The following is a 20,102-nucleotide window of genomic DNA, read 5'->3' on the forward strand; positions in this document are numbered from 1 at the left end:
TTCCTTTGTAACAACTATTTTATCAAGACCCTCCCCAACATTCGCATCCTTAACTCCACACTTGGGCATGCTGGACGTGTCTTCCACCATGAAGACTGACACAAAATATTTGTTTAATGCCTTGGCCATTTCCTCATTTTTTCCTACCAGTTTTCCTTTCCCATCCTCCAAGGGTCCTATGTTAACTCTGGCCACCCTCTTCCGTTTTATATATTTATAAAATTTTTTGCTTTCTGTTTTTATATTTTGTGCCAATTTACTTTCATAATCTTTTTTCCCATTTCTTATTATCCGCTTTGTAACCCCTTGTTGTCTCTTAAAGTTTTCCCAATCTTCCATTTTCCCACTGCTCTTTGCAGCTTTGTACACCTGCGCCTTCAATTTTATACTCTCCTTCATTTCCTTTGTTAACCACGGTTGATTTTTCCCTCCCTTGCTGCACTTTTTCCTGACCGGAATATATTTTTGTTGAGCATTACAAAATATTTCTTTGAAAATCTTCCACTGTTCCTCAACTGTTTCATCAATTAGCCTTTGCTCCCAGTCCACTCTGCCCAATTCCTCCCTCATCCTATGGTAGTCACCCCTGTTTAAGCATAATATATTAGTTTTAGATCTAACTATTTCCCCTTCCATCTGAATGAGAAATTCAATCATACTATGATCGCTATTTCCCAGATGGTCTCTATTACATCATTTACTCTACCTATCTCATTGCACAACACTAGATCTAGGAGAGCATTTTCTCTTGTGGGTTCCTTAACATGCTGCTCAAGAAAGCTAACGCGGATGCTTTCTATGAAGTCCTCTTCCAGAATCCAACTTGATTTTCCCAATCTATGTGGAAATTAAAGTCCCCCATGACTACTGCTGTATCATTATTATATGCCTCACTTATCTCTCTATTTATTTCCTGTGCCACTAAACTATTGTTATTTGGTGGGCGATAGATAACACCCACCAATAATTTTTTCCCTTTGTTATTCTTTATCTCTACCCAAATGGACTCAACATTATGCTCTTCAGATCTTATGTCATCCCTCACTACTGCATGGAGCTCATCTTTGATTAAGAGTGCATCTCCACCTCCTTTACCATCCTGTTTATCTCTTAGCACCACTTGATACCCTTGAAAGTTTAATTCCCATTTAGGGTCACCTTGTAGCCATGTTTCCGTGATGGCTACCAAATCATAGGCATGGGTACCGATTTGCGCCTCAAGTTCACTAACCTTATTTCTAAACTGCGGGCATTCAGATAAAGTGCCCTTATGCTCTTTGTTCTTTTAATATCTAGTGACTTCTGTAACCTTTTCTTTTGATTTTTCTGCCCACTATTTTTCTTTGTAATTTTCTTAACACTATCATTAACCCGAAAACTCACTGCACCATCTGATTTTTTACTTTATCCTCCCATCATTACTTTTCCTATTTTACTTTTTCTGGCCATTACTTTATCTTCCCTACCCTTTTCCCTATCACTCTGGTTCCTATACCCCTGCCAAATTAGTTTAAACCTTGCCCCACTGCTGTACCAAACATACTTGCCAAAATGTTGACACCTTTTGGATTTAGGTGCAACCCGTCCCTCTTGTAAAGATCATGCTTTCCCCAAAAGAGATCCCAATGATCCAAGAAGCCAAATCCTTGCCTTGTTCATTTTCCTTATCCTTACATTCTTTTCATCACTTGCATTTGGAACAGGTAGTAATCCCAAGATCACCACCCTAGTGTTCCTGTCTTTCAGCTTTCGTCCCAGCTCACTGTAATCCCTTTTCATTACCTCCTTTCTTTTCTTGTCAATGTCATTTGTACCCACATGTACCAAGACATCAGGCTGCTCTCCCTCTCATCTCAGAATATTTTGGACCCAATTTGTGATATCTCGTACCCTTGCACCAGGGAGACAGCACACCATGTGGGTATACTTATCTGGCTCACAGAACCTCCTGTCTGTGCCCCTGACAATGGAGTCCTCAATAACTACTGCATTTCTTCTTTTCCTTTTCTTTTGCACCACTCTGCCAGGCTCATTGCCATTGACCTGGTGCCCCTTTCCATACCCAGCTCCTGGTACACTGCCTTCTGTGTCTTGATACTCTTTCATATACTACTGAAATGTGGTGAGACTACCTGCTTTCACCCCTCACTCAGGCAGAATGGTACTTTTTTTCTGAGATCCCCTCTAAAATCTTGGGCCTGACCCTAAACCTATACCCTCTGATTATAGATCCTTCTACTGGGGTAAAAATGTTCTAATACCTCGCCTATCCCTGCTTCTCATAATGTTGTATATCTCTATCAGGTCCTCTCTCAGCCTATTCCACTCCATGGAAAATAAGATTTAAGATTTAAGTCACCGATAGTCAATGTTTTTATAGATTTGTTTTTCACTAACACAGTAGCTGAGTTTGTTCAGATTTCTAAGTGTAAGAATATTGGAAATAAAATGCAATTATTATCAGGTACAACTTTTTTTTATCTGTGTGAAGCTACTGCTGAACTAGATTTCTGTGAGGTTATGAAAGCTGAGCTGGCTGTATTTTATCTTATTATCAGTATAAACCAAATGTGTCATCAGATTGTTTCACTCATGTCCTTGAGGGAAGGAAGTCTGCTGGCATGTACTGAATTCCATCTTCTTTCTCAGTTTAACTAATGTGGTATGAACAATATGAATGCGCATAGCTGATGATGTCCACATTCCATGGGTAAAATTGGAAAAAGTTTTTTGATGAAAAATTTCCAGCATTCCAACTTCCTGCAGATTGCACCATCTGCTGCCTCTTGTGTTTCCAAGTTTTGTTGTATCAGCTGTGGCTCATTGGGGTCAAAAATTACTCATATGTGAGACTGATGGAATTGCCAATGGATTTTTAGATTCCCAGGTGTTCAAAGTTCAAATTTATTATCAGAATTGTTACCAACTAATAAAGTCTTATTAGTACTAACAAAGGAACAGTAATGGAAAATTCACCAGACAAATGGTAAATTCAAAATAATAAGTTTTATTAAATTATTAATAACATAATATTACTTACTTAACCCTAACTTAAACCCCACAATGCATAAATGTATATGTGTGTGTGTATAATTAAATCCCAAACTATTACAGTTTAAGCTTGATTCTGAAAAAGTCATTTTAAAAGTCGTTTCAAACATCTTTTAAAAATTGTGGTTCAGAAGTAATTATGAAGTAAGAGTGAAATATCAGATTTCTTTTAATTGTTGCTCAAAAGCAATAATGAAGTATTTTGAAACATCAAATCATCAGATTTCTTTAAAACTCACAAATTCTTTTTGTAAAGTTGTTTTCAAAACAATGTTCCTTCATACCAATAAAATTCTTTAGTCCTCCATGAGTGATTTTCTCCTATTTTCCTTAGGAGTTACGGAGCCTGTATCTTTTATGATCATTTCAAACTTCTTAATCAAAAGTGACCATTGCTCTGGACACAATAAGGTTGCCTCTCTTAAATGAACAGTCAGAGTGGTTATTTTCTTTTAAAATACCACTGGGCATTCCTTCTTTTAATAAGAAGAACACAGATCCTTGACAGAGAAAGCAGTCCTGTATTCACATGAGGTAGGGCTATCCATTATCATTTCACATCCATAATAACATCTAACCTCATGTTTGTCCAAGAGGTTTAAGTGATTAATGTCTCCTAAAGTTTGAGCACATGTCACTCTAGGAAGAACTTTCTTAATTGCACAGCTGTCATCATAATGTTGAATGTACACAAAAAGGTTTTAAGAACTTGTAGTTCCATGATGGCTCTGTTTTTCAGACAGTGCGACTTCAAACTGAACTCTCTCTTAGTGCAATGGTGGATCTGGAAATGTGCTGTGACCTGTATGTGTCCCTGTATCCAGACCGCAAGCTAACTTTACTTAGAAATATATATTTTATAACTTTCTTTTTCTTTTCTTTGGCTTGGCTTCGCGGACGAAGATTTATGGAGGGGGTAAATGTCCACGTCAGCTGCAGGCTCGTTTGTGGCTGACAAGTCCGATGCGGGACAGGCAGACACGGTTGCAGCGGTTGCAGGGGAAAATTTGTTGGGTGTTGGGTTTTTCCTCCTTTACCTTTTGTCAGTGAGGTGGGCTCTGCGGTCTTCTTCAAAGGAGGTTGCTGCCCGCCGAACTGTGAGGCGCCAAGATGCACGGTTTGAGGCGATATCAGCCCACTGGCGGTGGTCAATGTGGCAGGCACCAAGAGATTTCTTTAGGCAGTCCTTGTACCTTTTCTTTGGTGCACCTCTGTCACGGTGGCCAGTGGAGAGCTCACCATATAACACGATCTTGGGAAGGCGATGGTCCTCCATTCTGGAGACGTGACCCACCCAGCGCAGCTGGATCTTCAGCAGCATGGACTCGATGCTGTTGACCTCTGCCATCTCGAGTACTTCGACGTTAGGGATGAAAGCGCTCCAGTGAATGTTGAGGATGGAGCGGAGACAACGCTGGTGGAAGCGTTCTAGGAGCCGTAGGTGATGCCGGTAGAGGACCCATGATTCGGAGCTGAACAGGAGTGTGGGTATGACAACGGCTCTGTATACGCTTGTCTTTGTGAGGTTTTTCAGTTGGTTGTTTTTCCAGACTCTTTTGTGTAGTCTTCCAAAGGCGCTATTTGCCTTGGCGAGTCTGTTGTCTATCTCGTTGTCGATCCTTGCATCTGATGAAATGGTGCAGCCGAGATAGGTAAACTGGTTGACCGTTTTGAGTTTTGTGTGCCCGATGGAGATGTGGGGGGGCTGGTAGTCATGGTGGGGAGCTGGCTGATGGAGGACCTCAGTTTTCTTCAGGCTGACTTCCAGGCCAAACATTTTGGCAGTTTCCGCAAAACAGGACGTCAAGCGCTGAAGAGATGGCTCTGAATGGGCAACTAAACCTAGTGTCGCCAAGAATATTCTCCCAGAATCACAGTGCGGCTTTCGCACAAACAGAGGAACTACTGACATGGTCTTTGCCCTCAGACAGCTCCAAGCAAAGTGCAGAGAACAAAACAAAGGACTCTACATCACCTTTGTTGACCTCACCAAAGCCTTCGACACCGTGAGCAGGAAAGGGCTTTGGCAAATACTAGAGCGCATCGGATGCCCCCCAAAGTTCCTAAACATGGTTATCCAACTGCACGAAAACCAACAAGGTCGGGTCAGATACAGCAATGAGCTCTCTGAAACCTTCTCCATTAACAATGGCGTGAAGCAAGGCTGTGTTCTCGCACCAACCCTCTTTTCAATCTTCTTCAGCATGATGCTGAACCAAGCCATTAAAGACCTCAACAATGAAGACGCTGTTTACATCCGGTACCGCACGGATGGCAGTCTCTTCAATCTGAGGTGCCTGCAAGCTCACACCAAGACACAAGAGAAACTTGTCCGTGAACTTTGCATTTTATAACTAAAGATTAACAAAATCCATTACAGAATTTATACATAACATCACATACAATCCAGGGATAATTTTTATTTTTCCTGTGGACCAGGCAGAATTTCTATTTCAGTAGAGTAAATTGTACTCAAGAAAAAGATATGTATGCAAACAAAAGAATTGTACGTAAAGAATAAAATGTAAACAAACTGACTGTTTACTAAAATAAATATTTAGTAATGAATAATCTGTAAAATAAGAGTCTTTAAATGAGACTCTAGGCTTTTTCAGGTGCATTATCTAAGAATGCACCTGAAGAAGCAGAAGTGGCCATTTAAATTGCAGTTCAGGTGGCAGCATTGAAAGTGCAGTGCTGGCCACCTGAAAGGATAGCTGTGCCGGAATGCGCATCTGAACACATTCCGGTTCCTGTCCATTGGGTTGTCAAGTCAGGATGGCTGGCTGTCAGCTAGGACAGCCAGCACGGACTATCAGCATGAGGATGTCCTGCGTGGGAGGTCCCCACACTGGTCCCACTGCCCCGCTCTCTACCCACTCACGGGGCTGGAGCAGCCGGCGGGGGAGGAGGCTGGAGCGGCCGGCGGGAGGGTACGGAGGCTGGAGCGGCCAGCGGGGGAGAAGGAGGCTGGAGCGGCCGGTGGGGGAGGAGGCTAGAGCGGCTGGTGGGGGAGAAGGAGGCTGGAGCGGCCGGTGGGTGAGGAGGCTGGAGCACCGGCGGGGGAGAAGGAGGTTGGAGTGGCCAGCGGGGGAGAAGGATGTGCTGAAATCGGGTATCGGCATTGTTTCGGCCAGCCACCTTCTACCCTGCCGGCCCCTCCCGCTCCCTTCTCCTCACTCCCAAAATTAGTCCCCACAGTGTGGGGATAGCCCGCAATGGCCACCCGACAGTGTGGGGACTGATTTCAGAGTGGGGAGAGAACAGGACAGCGGGATCAGTGTGGGGATGTCAACGTGCTGACAGCCCACACTGGCCTCCCGACGGTGTGGGGACTGGGAGAGGAGCTGTCAGGCGCTGGCCAGCTGACTGTCATCTGAATGCAGCCACTTTTAGGCGGCTGCGTTCAGATGTCTGGGGAGGCCACTGCTGCGGGGATTATTCCTCTCGGAGGAGGGTTACCAAGCTCGCCTTACAGGCCCCTCCTGCACATTCACATGGCCTTCCCACAGCCACATTTTGCCAAAATATGCGGCTTTACAAGCGGGGCAATTGGCCACCTGAAAGTGCCTTCTGATTGAGTCTGTTGTTTTGGAATCTGGTGGAGGGTGGCAACTGTTCCTGGTGCAGGCTTTGTGACATCTATACCTCTTTCCTGATGGTACTGTAGTAACGAGAATAGAGCATGCTCTGGGTGGTGTGGATCCTTGATGATTGCTGCTGCTCTCCAATGGAAACATTCTATATTGATTTTCTCTATGGCGTGAAGAGTTTTACCATGTGATGGTACTAGGCTGTGTCCACTAACTTTTGCAGGGCTTTTCACTCAGCAATATAGGTACCCCCATACCAGGCTGTGATGCAGTTGGTCAGCACACTTTCCACTACACATCTGTAGCAGCTTGCCAAGGTTGCCAATGTCATACTGAACCTACGCAACTCCTGAGGAAGTAGAGGGACTGATGTACTTTCTTCACAAGGAAAGGTACTCTGAGATTACACTCTCCACCTATGATCCCCCAGTGATCATTGGATTGTACCCTCTGGTTTTCCCTTCTTAAAGTTTACAATCAGCTCCTTGGTTTTTGTGACTTTGAGTGTTAGGTTGCTGTTAGTACATCATTCAGCCAAGTTTTCAACACTTTTCATTACAGCTCACAACCATGGTATTGTCAGCAAATTTGTTGATGGTTTTGTTGTACTGAGCCATACAGTCGTAGATGTAAAGTAAGGGCGCAGGGGACTAAATATGCAGTCCAATGGTGCTCTGGAACTGATAGAGATATATTAAATTTCTAATTACATTATTTTCACAGAGGAATGTTATTCATCTCCTTTCTCATGGGGTGGTATGGTTAGCATAGCAGATAGCACTGTTACAGTGCCAGTGACCCATGTTTGAATCTGCCGCTGCCTTTAAGGAGCTTGTATGTTCTCCCATGTCTGCATGGGTTTCCTCCATGTGCCCATGTCTGCATGGATTTCCTCCAGGTACTCCTGTTTCCTTCTACCTTCAAAATGTACAGGGGTTGTAGGTTCATTGGGGAATTTAGTTGGCACGGGTTCGTGGATCTGAAGGCCCTGTTACTATGCTGTATGTTTAAATTTTAAAAAATTAAATGTAATTTAAATTTAAAACATAGACAGTTGGTTGGACGTGGCTCTCCCTCATAGTCGAGGATGATGGCCTTCATTCCATTGATCCACAGAGCGAAGACACCTGTGCGTGTATTTGTTTAACTTGTACTTGATGTTGCACTCCAAAAAGCACAAATCAACCAATTATTTCCAATTGCATGGAAACCACGATGATTGGAGCCGATGGATTTGATGCAGCCTTCGTCCGCCTGTGCCACCGTTGAGGTCTTGGTTGGATTGTTTCTTGTCAGGGATCTCACCCTTGATCTTACCACCATGAGTGGCCCTACCAGGAGCATTTCTCCAGACAGTATCGCTCCCGGATCTCAGAACCACAGAAGCATCTCCACCACGATAAGGTGACAATCCACAGAGAAGGAATAGACAGTACTGATCCCTCAAAAGATACATAAAAACAGATCGCTATGCTGCTACTTGTGGGGGCCTGTTGTTTGCTATGTGCTCAGGTAGGCGACAGATTCCAACACAGCAATTATACCTGTACATCAAAGTACTTTTGTTATAAAGCTGAGGTTGTCAGATACAACCTGTAAAGGCAAGTTTGCTGAGCAGTTTGGCTTTTGTTGGGCTTTGATATCACTATCCAGTGGATTAATTCAATTATTTCACTGTTTTGCCTTCAGCAGACAGGAAACAAGCCTTGCTCATGTAACTCCTGTTAACAGGCTTATATGGTTTTGCCCTATTGAGATGTGGGATCAGAAGTAAGACAAGATTATGCTTATTCAAAAGAAGAAAAAGGGGGTTGAGTGATTCAGTGCCATAACAGATTTGTGGATATGGAAGAATCAATGGCAGGACAGATGTGAGACAATATTTTAACAGACAATTAATGGCCACAATTGACTGGTGGTTGATCTATAGCACTCCTGTGGGAAATCTGATCAATGAGCAAAAAGTACACAACAAAGAGGTAATGATACACCGTGCCCTCCAAAACTCTGGAGAATGTTGTGTTATATCTATGGATCGGTGCCTGCATTAAACTATGATACTCTCCACTAATGCACTTTTTATGGAAATAAAGTTATAATTCACTCCAAAGTATCTTAATGCTGCACAGGGGGAAAAGCTATTGGTCATCATAATATTGATAAATGTGACAGGATGGAAACTGTGTTGATTATCAAGTCCATTATGGAATGATCGAAATGTGATCTGCCTACATTAGTAAGTACAGTGTATTGCACACAGTTACATAACCTTTGACCCAAGGAAGGTTGACTTTACAAAATCCAAATGCAATGAAAATATCTTTTTCCCTCACAGTGGAAAGATAGGACAATGAAAGCTTTGTCAATTTTGGTTTTCCTGTCACTGATAGAGGGCTTGGTTTCAGAAGGAATGTGGTTAGAGGGGAGTGTAGAAAGTAGCTATTCTTTATTCAAAGGATGCTGTAACACTGGAAAAACCACATTTATTGCTGACCTCCATTTACCATATTGAGATGACAAATTCTATTGAACAGCTTCATTGAAGTCTAAACAATTCAAATGAACATAAAAGGTTAAGGGCATAATTGGTTTAACTGAAGAGCAGGGATTTGAGGGCAAGCTTTCTCACCCAGTTGGAATCTAGGGCATACTGTCGTGGATGGTGAGGGTAATTATTCTTACAACACTTAGAACTATCTAGATAAAGACTTGAATCACTAAAGCACAAATGGCTCTGGGCCAAGTGTTTGCAAATGGGATTAGTTTACATGGGTATTCAAAAGTCAGCATGGGCATGCCAATATCAAAAAGGATACTTAAAGCTTTTTTAAATATAATAAGATTTAAAAAAAAGGCAAGAGTAGATATCAAACTGACAGAAAATGACTCTGGAGAAATTGTAACTGGAGAGGAGATGGCAGAGAAACTGAATGAATATTTCGCATCAGTCTTCACTGTGGAAGACAGCAGTATACCTGACTTACAAGGATGTTGGGGAAGAGAGGTGAATGCAGTCACAATCACCTTTGGAAGCTGAATGGTCTGAGAGTAGATAGCCTGGACCAATTGGAAAGCTCCTCGGGTTCAGAAAGAACCAGGTGTTAGTAATGATCTTCCAAGAATCAGTAGATTCTGGCATGGTTTGGAGGACTAGAAAATTGCAAAGGTCACTCCACTATTTAAAAAGAGAGGGAGGCAATAGAAAGGAAATTATAGACCTGATAGTTGGTTTAGAAGTTGTTGCAGTCAGTAGCCAAGGGTGAAGTTACTGATTACCTGAATGTGCATGACAAGATATTCCAAAGTCAGGTTTGTTTCCTTAAGGGAATCCACTTCTTAAAAAGTTTAACTGGATCCAAGCCTTCAATACCTTCTGGAAGTCCCACTATCTATGTGGCCGTCAGGGATTCCGGGCATGCATGGGAATATGCGTGTGCGCGACCTGCTGGAGTGAGTTTGGGCTGTGCGGGGTCCTGTTCAGCGTGGCGCCGAAGAAGTCGGCCTGACATTGGTGGGGATCCAAACCCGCAGCCAGACAGCACGCCCAGCAGCGACTGCAGATGAAGAGGGGGAAGAAAGTCATGCCCTGCTGGAGACGCAGGAACAAGCAACCTTAACTGCAGCAGCCACAATTAAGGAAGGTATGCCTCAAAGTGGTGCTTTAACTGAGATGTCTCAAGGAATGGAAGAGTCTGGGATTGAAGCAGTTTTTACTGTTTTAGAAGGTATTGCTAAACAGATGGAGAATTTGTCTTTTCAGATGACTTCACAGATGAATCAAGGATTTATGGATATGAAGGGCAGAATGAATAATATTTGTGAAGAAGTGTCATCTGTAAAAAAAGATATGTCCACAGTGAAAACTGATATTAATAAATGTCTGAAGGCGGTTGATACAGTGCAGGATAATTTTAAGAAAATTGAAGAGGCATTTCTTGAATGTAGAGATCAAGTGGAACAAAATAGAGAAAAAATGGAAAAAGTGGAAGATTCTTTCATGGGCTGGGAAGTTCAGAAGAGAGAGTTGTTGAAGAAGATTGATTCTTTGGAAAACCAAAGTTGGCGTAATAATGTGAAGATAGTGGGACTTCCAGAAGGTATTGAAGGCTTGGATCGGGTTAAGCTTTTTAAGAAGTAGATTCCAGATACTCTGGGTGTTGAATTTTTCCCAGATGGCTTGGAATTGGATAGAGCACATAGGGCATTAAGGAAGAAACCTTACCCAGGACAGCCGCCTCGGGCTGTCCTAATTCAATGTTTGAGGTATCAGGATAGGGAGATGATTTTGCGGATGGCTGTTCAAAAAGCCCATCAAAGTCAGGCTCCACTGATAGTTCAGGGTAATAGAGTATTCTTTTATGCAGATTTGAGTCAAAAGATAATTAAGAGACATAAGGAATTTAATTCAGCTAAAGAGATATTGTGGAGAAAAGGGTATAAGTTTACCTCTCGGTATCCCGCTGTGTTGAAAGTTTTCTATGGGAATTATCAATCTCAATTCTTTGAGAGTGATCATGATACATTATTTTTTCGCCAATTCTTTGCCAGATGTGCATGTTTGATCTGATTGACCACCATCACCTAAGAGGAGAGTATCTGACAAGAGGAATGGGAATGGGAACGGGAAGAAGGGGTAAATTACGCAAAGTCTGCTCGATATTGAGGACCAGGAACAATCTTTGTCTGGACTGGAGTTAGTAGGATGAACTTGAACAGGACGATTAATTTCTAAAGAAGCTCAGCTGGTTGGTGGTGGATGACTCTGATACTTCCGAAGTCATCTGTCACTAGTGGTATTGTCCACACCCAGTTAATTGGGGACTTACTACATTTGTTGTAGTTTATGGGAGGTTATTTATATATATAATTTTTAAAATTTTCTTTTTAGTGTGTAGTTTTAGAGGGAATTTTTTATCTACACAAGGGGAGCTTCTTTTTTATATTTGTATTGGCTGTGTGAGGTGCCCTGTTTTTAGTAAAATATGGCTAATTTGAATTTTGCAACTTTTAATGTTCAGGGTCTTAATAATCTGATTAAATGAAAGCATGTACTGGTGTACTGGGGTAAAAAGTTAAAGGTTGATATTGCTTTGTGACAGGAAACACACTTGACCGAGAGAGAACATATGAAGTTGAAAAGGGATTGGGTTGGGCATGTTATTGCTTCTTCTTTTAATTCTAAGGTGCAAGGAGTGGCAATTTTGGTACATAAAAAGATACCGTTTGAATTGGAATCATTTTCTGAGACAGCCGGCAGAGTTTTGATGGTGAATTGTAAATTGTTTTGCGGAATTGTGGACATTGCTGAATGTTTACGCACCTAATGTAGACGACAAACTTTATATCTGAAACTTTTTTGACTTTGAATCAGGCTAATGAAAATATTTTAATTGGAGGAGATTTTAATTGTGTTTTGGATCCGTTACTGGATAAATCTCCAAAAAGTGTAAAGAAATCTAAGATGGCTGTAAAAATGGCAGCTTTGATGAAAGATTTGAATTTGGTTGAAATTTGGAGAAGATTAAATCTGATGGAAAAATATTTTTCTTTTTATTAATCACGACACGATATTTTTTCTGGAATTGATTTGTTTTTAAGTATCGTCACATCTTCAGGCTCGGATTACTCAGGCTGAATATAAGAGTAGGATTGTGTCCAATCATTCTATGTTACTTATATCTTGTGTTTGTTCTGAAACTATGGGGACAACTTATCGATGGAGATTTAACACAATGTTACTGAAACAACCTAGATTTATTGGCTATATTAAGGAACATATTGTATCCTTTTTACAGATAAATACTAAATTGGTGCAGAGTAATTTTGTTTTATGGGATACTTTGAAAGCATAATTGTGAGGTCAAATTATTAGTTACTTTGCAAGAATTAAGAAACAATTTTTGGCGGAGAGTTTGACTTTGGAGAAGGAATTAGCAGTTTTAGAAAAATATTTTCAAGGGAATTACACTGAAGATAAAAAGCAGCATTGACTAAATTGAAACTTCGCTATAATACATTACAAGCGTATCAATATGAACGATTAATGCAGAGATCTAAACAGCATTATTACGAATTAGGTAACAGAGCCCATAAGGTGTTGGCTTGGCAGTTGAAGTTTGAGCAGGCTTCGAGGACAATTAATGTTGTAAAAAAAGAATTCAATGGTTACCTATAAACCTCAGGAAATTAATGATCAATTTCATTTATTTTACCAAAAGTTATATACTTCTGAAGGGGTTCAGGAAAATGGTTCTATTGAGTCTTTTTTTTATCTGCTCTGGATTTGCCGGTTTTAAAGGATGAGGATGTGAAGGAATTGGAGGCCCCATTTACAGATTTTGAAATTAAGGAGGCTAAACAGACTATGCCAAATGGGAAATCTCCTGGAGATGATGGGTTCACTGCAGAGTTTTATAAGGAGTTTTATGAAGTTTTGTCTCCTCTATTTATGGATGTGCTTAAACAGATGAGCAATCATTACCAGATTCTTTTTCAAGAGTGATAATTATAGTAATTCCAAAGAAAGACAGAGACCCTTTGAAAGTAGCTTCGTATCGACCAATTTCTTTATTGAATTTAGATTATGAAATAGTAGTTAAAGTACGAGCAAAAAGACTTGCTAAATATTTACCTCAATTTGCACATGTTGATCAAGTAGATTTTATAGGTATACCTCAGATAACATTCTAAGGTTGATTACTTTGATCAATGCATTGAGACATCAGCCCAACCAACCAATGTTCATTGCACTTGATGTGGAGAAAGCATTTGACCGAGTGGAATGGCATTTTTTATTTAAAGTACTAGAAAAATTTAAATTCAGGCCACTTTTTCTTGGTTGGGTCAAGGCATTATATAAAAATGCAGTTGCCAGGGTGGTGATGAATGGTCAAACTTCTTTGTCATTTAAATTATTGAGATCAATACGTCAAGGTTGTCCATTGTCACCAGCCTTATTTGCATTGGTCATAGAGCCATTAGCTCAAGCTATTAGACAAAATGATAATATTAAAGAAATAAAAATTGCAGAAGGTGAGTGTAAGATTAATTTATTTGCAGATGATGTGTTGATATATTTAACACATTCGGAATAATCTTTGAAACATCTACAAAAGTGTTTGGAGCAGTATGGAATAATGTTTGGGTATAAAGTTAATTGGGATTAAAGTGAAATATTACCAGTTCCAGATGATGATTATACTGATTGTAAACAGATTACAAAGTTGCGATGGTCTAATAAAATTAAATAATTAGGCATAATCGATGTAAATTATCAATTTTTATATAAATTAAATTATGTACTGTTATTAAAAAATTTAAATAGATTTGAATATGTGGAAAGATCTTCCTTTAACACTAATAGGCTGCGTGAATTGTATTAAGATGAATATTTTTCCATGTATTCAATATATTTTTCAATCAATTCCATTTGTGCTTCCAAAGGCATTTTTTTCAGGAATTGAATACTTCAGTGACAAATTTTTTGTGGAAAGGTAAATTAGCTAGTGTAGCATTTCAGAAATTGACTTGGAAATACGCTTTAGGTGGACTTCAACTGCCTCAATTTCAGAATTATTATGAGACTGCACAATTAAAATTTGTAAATAGGATGGTAGATGTTATTCAACTTCCTGGATGGGCTAAAGTTGAATTGGCTTGTATTTCTGAATTTAGTTCATCAATTTATATTTAAGTGGAATTGTTGTTTGTTACAGGGATATAATATGCCGGTTTTAAAATATCTATTAGTGATTTGGACTAAAAGAAATTATGTTATAGGTTCTAGGGGTAAGATTATGGCCCAAACCCTGTTATATCAAAATAAAGTTATTCCTTTTTTGATGAATAATCCGTATATAAAAATTTGGGATTCTAAGGGTATAAAGGTGATGGATGATTGTTTTGAAAATGAGAAGATTCACAAGCATGATTCATGGAATGAAGTGTTAGCATACGAGGAACGTTTGATGGCTCTTGGATGATATTTCTTGGAGTTCAGAAGAATGGGGGGGGGGGGGATCCTCATCAAAACACTTCAAATGTTGAAAGGCCCATGATAGGAGAGTCTAAGACAAAAGGATACAACTTCAGGATTGGAGGAATTTCTTTAGCCAGAGAGTGGTAAACCTCTGCAATTTGATTCCATGGACAGCTGTGGAGGGCAAGTCATTGGGTATATTTCACGCAGAGATTGATAGATTTCTGAATAGTCAGGGTATCAAAGGTTTTGGGGAGAAGGCAGAGGAATGGGGCTGAGTGGGAGAATGGTTCAGCTCTTAATGGAATGGTGGAGCAGACACAATGGGCTGAATGGGTTCTATATCTTACAGTCTTATGGTTGGCCAAAGATCCTGTTTTTGCACTGTATGATTCTTTAGCTCTCTTTGCGAATTATAATTCCCAGTAGAGATGAATGTTAAGCGACAGCATGAAGCACTTGAAATGATGACATGGTGAATGATTCTGGAGAAATGATATCCATTCTGTTTATTTACCTATAAGCTGGTTCACATTTACATCAGTGTGAATGGAGTGAGGTGCCTGAAAATGGAACAGGTATTGACTTTCAAGGGGAATTGGATATATATTTGAAGGATAGACATTTGAAGAGCAATGGGAAGAAGACAAGGGAATGCAGCTATGGAAGATCTCTCAAAGAGCAGGCGTAGAGATGACGGGTTGATAGGCCTCTTGTGGAATAACATTTAGTGATTTTATTGAAGGAAACCACCTTAATTCTGCCAAAGGCATGATAGTTTATATAGTAATAGTTAAACATATTTACACTGCTTTCCTCTGCTGTAAAGCACAAATGAATTATATGATATGTATGATAGGAGTGGCATACAAATCAACCATTTATATCGTGATAAAAATTTTTTTGACTTCAGTGGGTAAATTTTAAAGGGAATTTGAAGGCTTAGGCATAATGTTGTTACTTTGATTCTTCCTAGTTTTGAATTTTCCTGTCAATCCTTCTCAGTATTGGTGGGTAAAAACCAACTCCAATTTTTCTTGTTTTCTGAATGGAACAAAGTGCCTTAATGCAAGATCAGGACAATGTGTAAAAATCACTGAATTACAAGAATGATTCAATTTTGTAATCAGTGAATTACAAAACTAATTTTTAGACTGAGTTGTTAAAAAGGCTCTACCTTTCCACTTATTTAAACAGATTAAGGAGATAAAGAACAACAATTTGAAACACAAGAGCTCATCATTTGCTTCACTAACAGAAAGAATGCCTGGTCCTGGAGCCCAGGTAAGGAAACCTTCCAACACATTTAATTCTTTATTGGCTGAAGAATTATCAATTGGCATTCTTCTTTTAATCCATGATTCTGCATAAAAATCTGTACCTAAAATAGAGAAGCCGTGACTTGAATTTTTCCAAAATGAATACTGGTCAGATTCAAAAAGAAAATAATTTGCAGATACTGGAAATCAAAATAAATTCAGATTGTGCTGGTTATACTCAGCAAGTTAGGCAGCATCTGTGGAGTGAAAGGCAGAGTCAATGGTTTAACAATAATATTTGCTCAAAACTATTAGGGTGAGGAGTAGACCGAATGAACAAAATGATTGCGATAGGCTAGAAGTCAGTTGCATATGACATAAATGCCATTGGTGCTGTCCAAGAAAGGGAAATGAATCAGTTAAGTTCAAGTTTATTACCACATGTGCTGAGGAAAGAGACAAAGATCCATGGACAGAGATGAATTAGAGCAGTGGAGGGAACAAAAGTAATGTAACACGGAAAATCTGAAATGGAAGAGAATGTTGGAAATATTTAACAAATCCAAGAGAATTGACAGAAAGAGATGGTCCAAGTGGATGCCACCTCTGACTCAAACAGGGAAGGTTAGTTATCTATAGCTGTAGATAACGATGAAGATGCTGTAGTCGTGTCCCTTCACTGCATCCTAACCCACCTAGAGAATGATGTCTCATACACCTAGTTGCTGTTCATTGACTTCAGCTCAGTGTTTAATATGATCATTCCTCAGAGGCTTTAAGTTACAGAGCAGAGACTCAACATCACTCTCTGTTACTGGATTCTGAACTTCTTAGTGGAAAGACAATAGTGCACATGAAATGGATTGTAGAGATGGAAGAGCAGTCCAGGGAGTTGTAAAGGTAATGGTCCCTTGGGTTTGGTGAGAGAGAAATGAAGGGAAGGCATGTCTTGAGATGGAATCCTGATTGAAAGAGAGATAAGTTACAGAAGAAGACCCGGTGATTGAGGAATCTGATGGGTGGAAAGTGAGGAGATGGGAAACCTATGATTGTCCTGTCTGGGAAGAAAGAGAAATGTGGGAAGTAGAGCAGACTTTGCAGAGATCATCATTAACTATGTTAGAGTAAATGGCACCATTAAGCAAAGAAAGAAAAAATTTCTGAAGCATTTTTGTGGAAGGTTTCACCGTCTGAACAGACCCTAACCCAGTATCCACAGTCTCTTGTCTGTCTGAAGAAAATAGGAGGTTGGAATGGGGTTCTTGTAGGAAGGGGGAGGGTGTAACCAAGATGTAATCAGATTTTACTTGAATTAAACAGGTTGGGTACTTTGAAACAATAGTGATCAAATAGGTTAAAATAATTTTCAATTCAAATTATAATTAGTGTATCACCAACTGAAGCAATCATATGAAAAAAATATTCAGTTCCAGTTTAAATATGTGGGGGCATTGTCAACAAAAGTTGTGAACACAGCTCGAGCCACCATGTAAACCAACCTCCCTCCTTTGACTCCGTCTGTACTTCCTGCTGTCTTGGAAAAGGTGCTGAGATATTAAAGTATCCATCCCACCCCAGTCACCTTCCTCTTCTGTCAGGCCGAAGATATATGAACTTGAGAACTTGAACCTCCAGATTCAAGGAAAGTTTCTTTGCTGCTGTTATCAGTCACAAATGGACCTCTCATTGGTTAAAAAAAAGATGCCCTTGAATTGTTTTTAACTGTACTTTTCTCAGGATCCTTCACTTTTAACACTATACCCTGCACTTTTTTGCTTACTGTAAACACTAGACTTTAGTTTTATTATTATAAATAATTCAATTCAATAAAGAGTTAAGTGGCAGATTGTTGGACCAAAGATTGAAGTGGATTACTATTAATTTACTGTGTGCAGTGAACTCTGTAAAACTTCATGCCCTTATAATTACAAATATCAACTACTTGAATGTGAAAATATAACTAGTAAACTATTCCTAAATGTTACCAGATTTACAAAAGAGAAAAATGCTCCCTGATTTTATCTGGGAATTTTACACAAATAATAAGGCCGACGAGATCAGATTTATGTTACATGTATTTTGATAAGATTTGCATAATAAAGATACCATTCAGTGTGAAGTTTAGATAGCAGATAATAAATTACCTCCCTATATTGCTGATGTTTGAACATTGATAACGAAGTTCTTAACAATTTCTAGCACTGCAAGTTAAAATTCTTTTGAAGTACTTTTTTACTCTTGAAACTACTATTTTTTTGTGTATGTGTAATGGTATGGATTGTATATACTAATTGCCTCGGGCTGGCCCACCCCTTGATGACACACTTACCTGGACTCCTCCCCTTGGACCCAGGCCATGAAGGTTGGGCCATCTTTCCCTTCCCTGCACTTCCCTAGTTTGGATCTGGGCCAGCTCAAGTCTTTTGTGCAATAAAGCCTATCGTTCCCCTCAAGTCTTTGTCATTGCAATTATTGGGCATCTGATAGTGCCCAACAATATGAATGTAAGAACATGTCAAATAGGCAGATGATTAGTCTTCAATATAACTGTATTGATTATTGCATCATCCATAGTGACAGGCTGGTAGTCTCCAGAGGACCAGAGAATACTTAATGCTATATCTGCATTCAAGAAAAAAGGATAATCCAGGAAATTATAGGCCAATAAGCCTTACATCACTGCTGGGGAAACCATTAGCAAGGGTAGTTAGTGAATTTACGTACATTTGTAAGGACTAACAGATTTGCCAAATATGATTTTCCTTTCATAAATTCATGCTGATTCTGCCAGTCCTATGATTATTTTTGATGCATCTATTACTTCTTCTTTTGTAGTAAACTCTGGGATCCTACTACTGATGTCATGCAGATTATTCTGCTCCTCCATGTTTTCTTATACTTTCATGGCGAAACATTGTGGCATGTACTACGTGGAGAGACCTGGGAGTGCTTGTGTATGATTAACAAAACAAAATGTTAGTTTGAGAAATAATTGGATGGATACATGGATAGGATGTTTAGAGGGATATGGGCCAAACACTGGCAGGTGAGACTTGTGTAGGTGGGAGATTATGGTCGAGGTGGGCCTGTTCCACGCTGTATTACTCTATGACGCCCCAGTGTTTTCCACATTGGAGCTGTCATCTTTTAGGTGATCTGGCCTCCAAACAGTGTGCAAAAGAATCCAAGGCACTATCTGAGAGAAGTGTAGGAGCGTTCTTTTCTGTGACTTGGCTGGTATTTATTCCTCAAACAATATAATGAGGATTACCAATACATGATCACTATTCAAGGTAATGAATGGCACAAAAAAAGGGTTTTTCCCCATTCTAAGAGAGCACAAGGATGGTTAATTTATGCCTTTAGAAACTACACATTGGAGGAAAAAGGATAACGCAGTGTGCCATAATTAAGTTACAGGACTAGCAGCCTGAAATCTGGTCCCTTGCTCATCAAATCTGAATTCAACTCCCACCATGGCAGCTATTTAAATTCAATGAAATAAAGGTGGCATTTAAAGGATACAGCTAATTTCAGTGATGGTGGTAAACAAACAATACTATTAAAACCAGTCTCATCCTTCAGGAGAGGAAATGTTTTCTCCTTCCTTGGTCTGCAAGTGATTCCAGACTCCCACATGTGGTTGCCCCCTCATTTTTGGGATCAATGAATAATGAGAGATTATTGACATATCCAGAAGTACAATGTACAGATGCACTGAAAGCCTTAGTTTCTGCAGCCACACAGATACATATGATACACCAACTACTGTGGAGTAGATTACTTGGGATACTTGGACAATAAATTAGCAAACAAAAATAAGTGTGAGATCACTTACTTCTTTCACAGCTGTTTAAAAAAAAGCAAGACTGAAAGGCACTGGAAAATGTTTCCAAGAATCAATAACATGGATGCCTTCGTGAAGATATTAGCTATGTGCATGAAGATATTAGCTAAGTGCATGAAGAAAGAGGAAGTAGGAAGGTGTGCTGAATGAAATGGGAGGTGACTACTATAGATTATGAATGCTACCACAACAGTGTTGGGCTCTTTCTGTGCTGCATATTCTTTGTATGCAGCTGATTAATGATGGGAGCAGTTTGGTACTCTGAATCCCCCAGAGTGCTCCAGCATCTCGATGTCTATTTGGATCTGTGCCTAGTTTGTTCTCCTCTGACTGCAAAGTTGATTTATTGCAGGGGAAAGTTAAACATCAGTAAC

At 39.8% G+C, this 20,102-nt stretch overlaps 1 protein-coding gene across 17 annotated transcripts in view; it reads left to right on the top strand.

The window, feature by feature from the left end:
• Positions 1 to 20,102, top strand: part of stpg2 (sperm-tail PG-rich repeat containing 2) — a 715,538-nt gene that overhangs the window by 285,914 nt on the left and 409,522 nt on the right. For 16 of the 17 annotated variants that reach the window (XR_011353877.1, XR_011353872.1, XR_011353875.1 and 13 more), the window contains exon 11: positions 15,820 to 15,906. The exons of the other annotated variant lie outside the window; for it this stretch is intronic. Coding sequence is in view for 9 of the 16 variants with exons in the window: in XM_069925670.1 (XP_069781771.1) it covers positions 15,820 to 15,906 (87 nt within the window). In the remaining 7 variants the exon portion in view is untranslated. The remainder of the gene's footprint in view (positions 1 to 15,819; positions 15,907 to 20,102) is intronic. 17 annotated transcript variants of the gene reach the window in all.

The sequence above is a fragment of the Narcine bancroftii genome, chromosome 3 (genome assembly GCF_036971445.1).
Source record: "Narcine bancroftii isolate sNarBan1 chromosome 3, sNarBan1.hap1, whole genome shotgun sequence".
NCBI lineage: Eukaryota > Metazoa > Chordata > Chondrichthyes > Torpediniformes > Narcinidae > Narcine > Narcine bancroftii.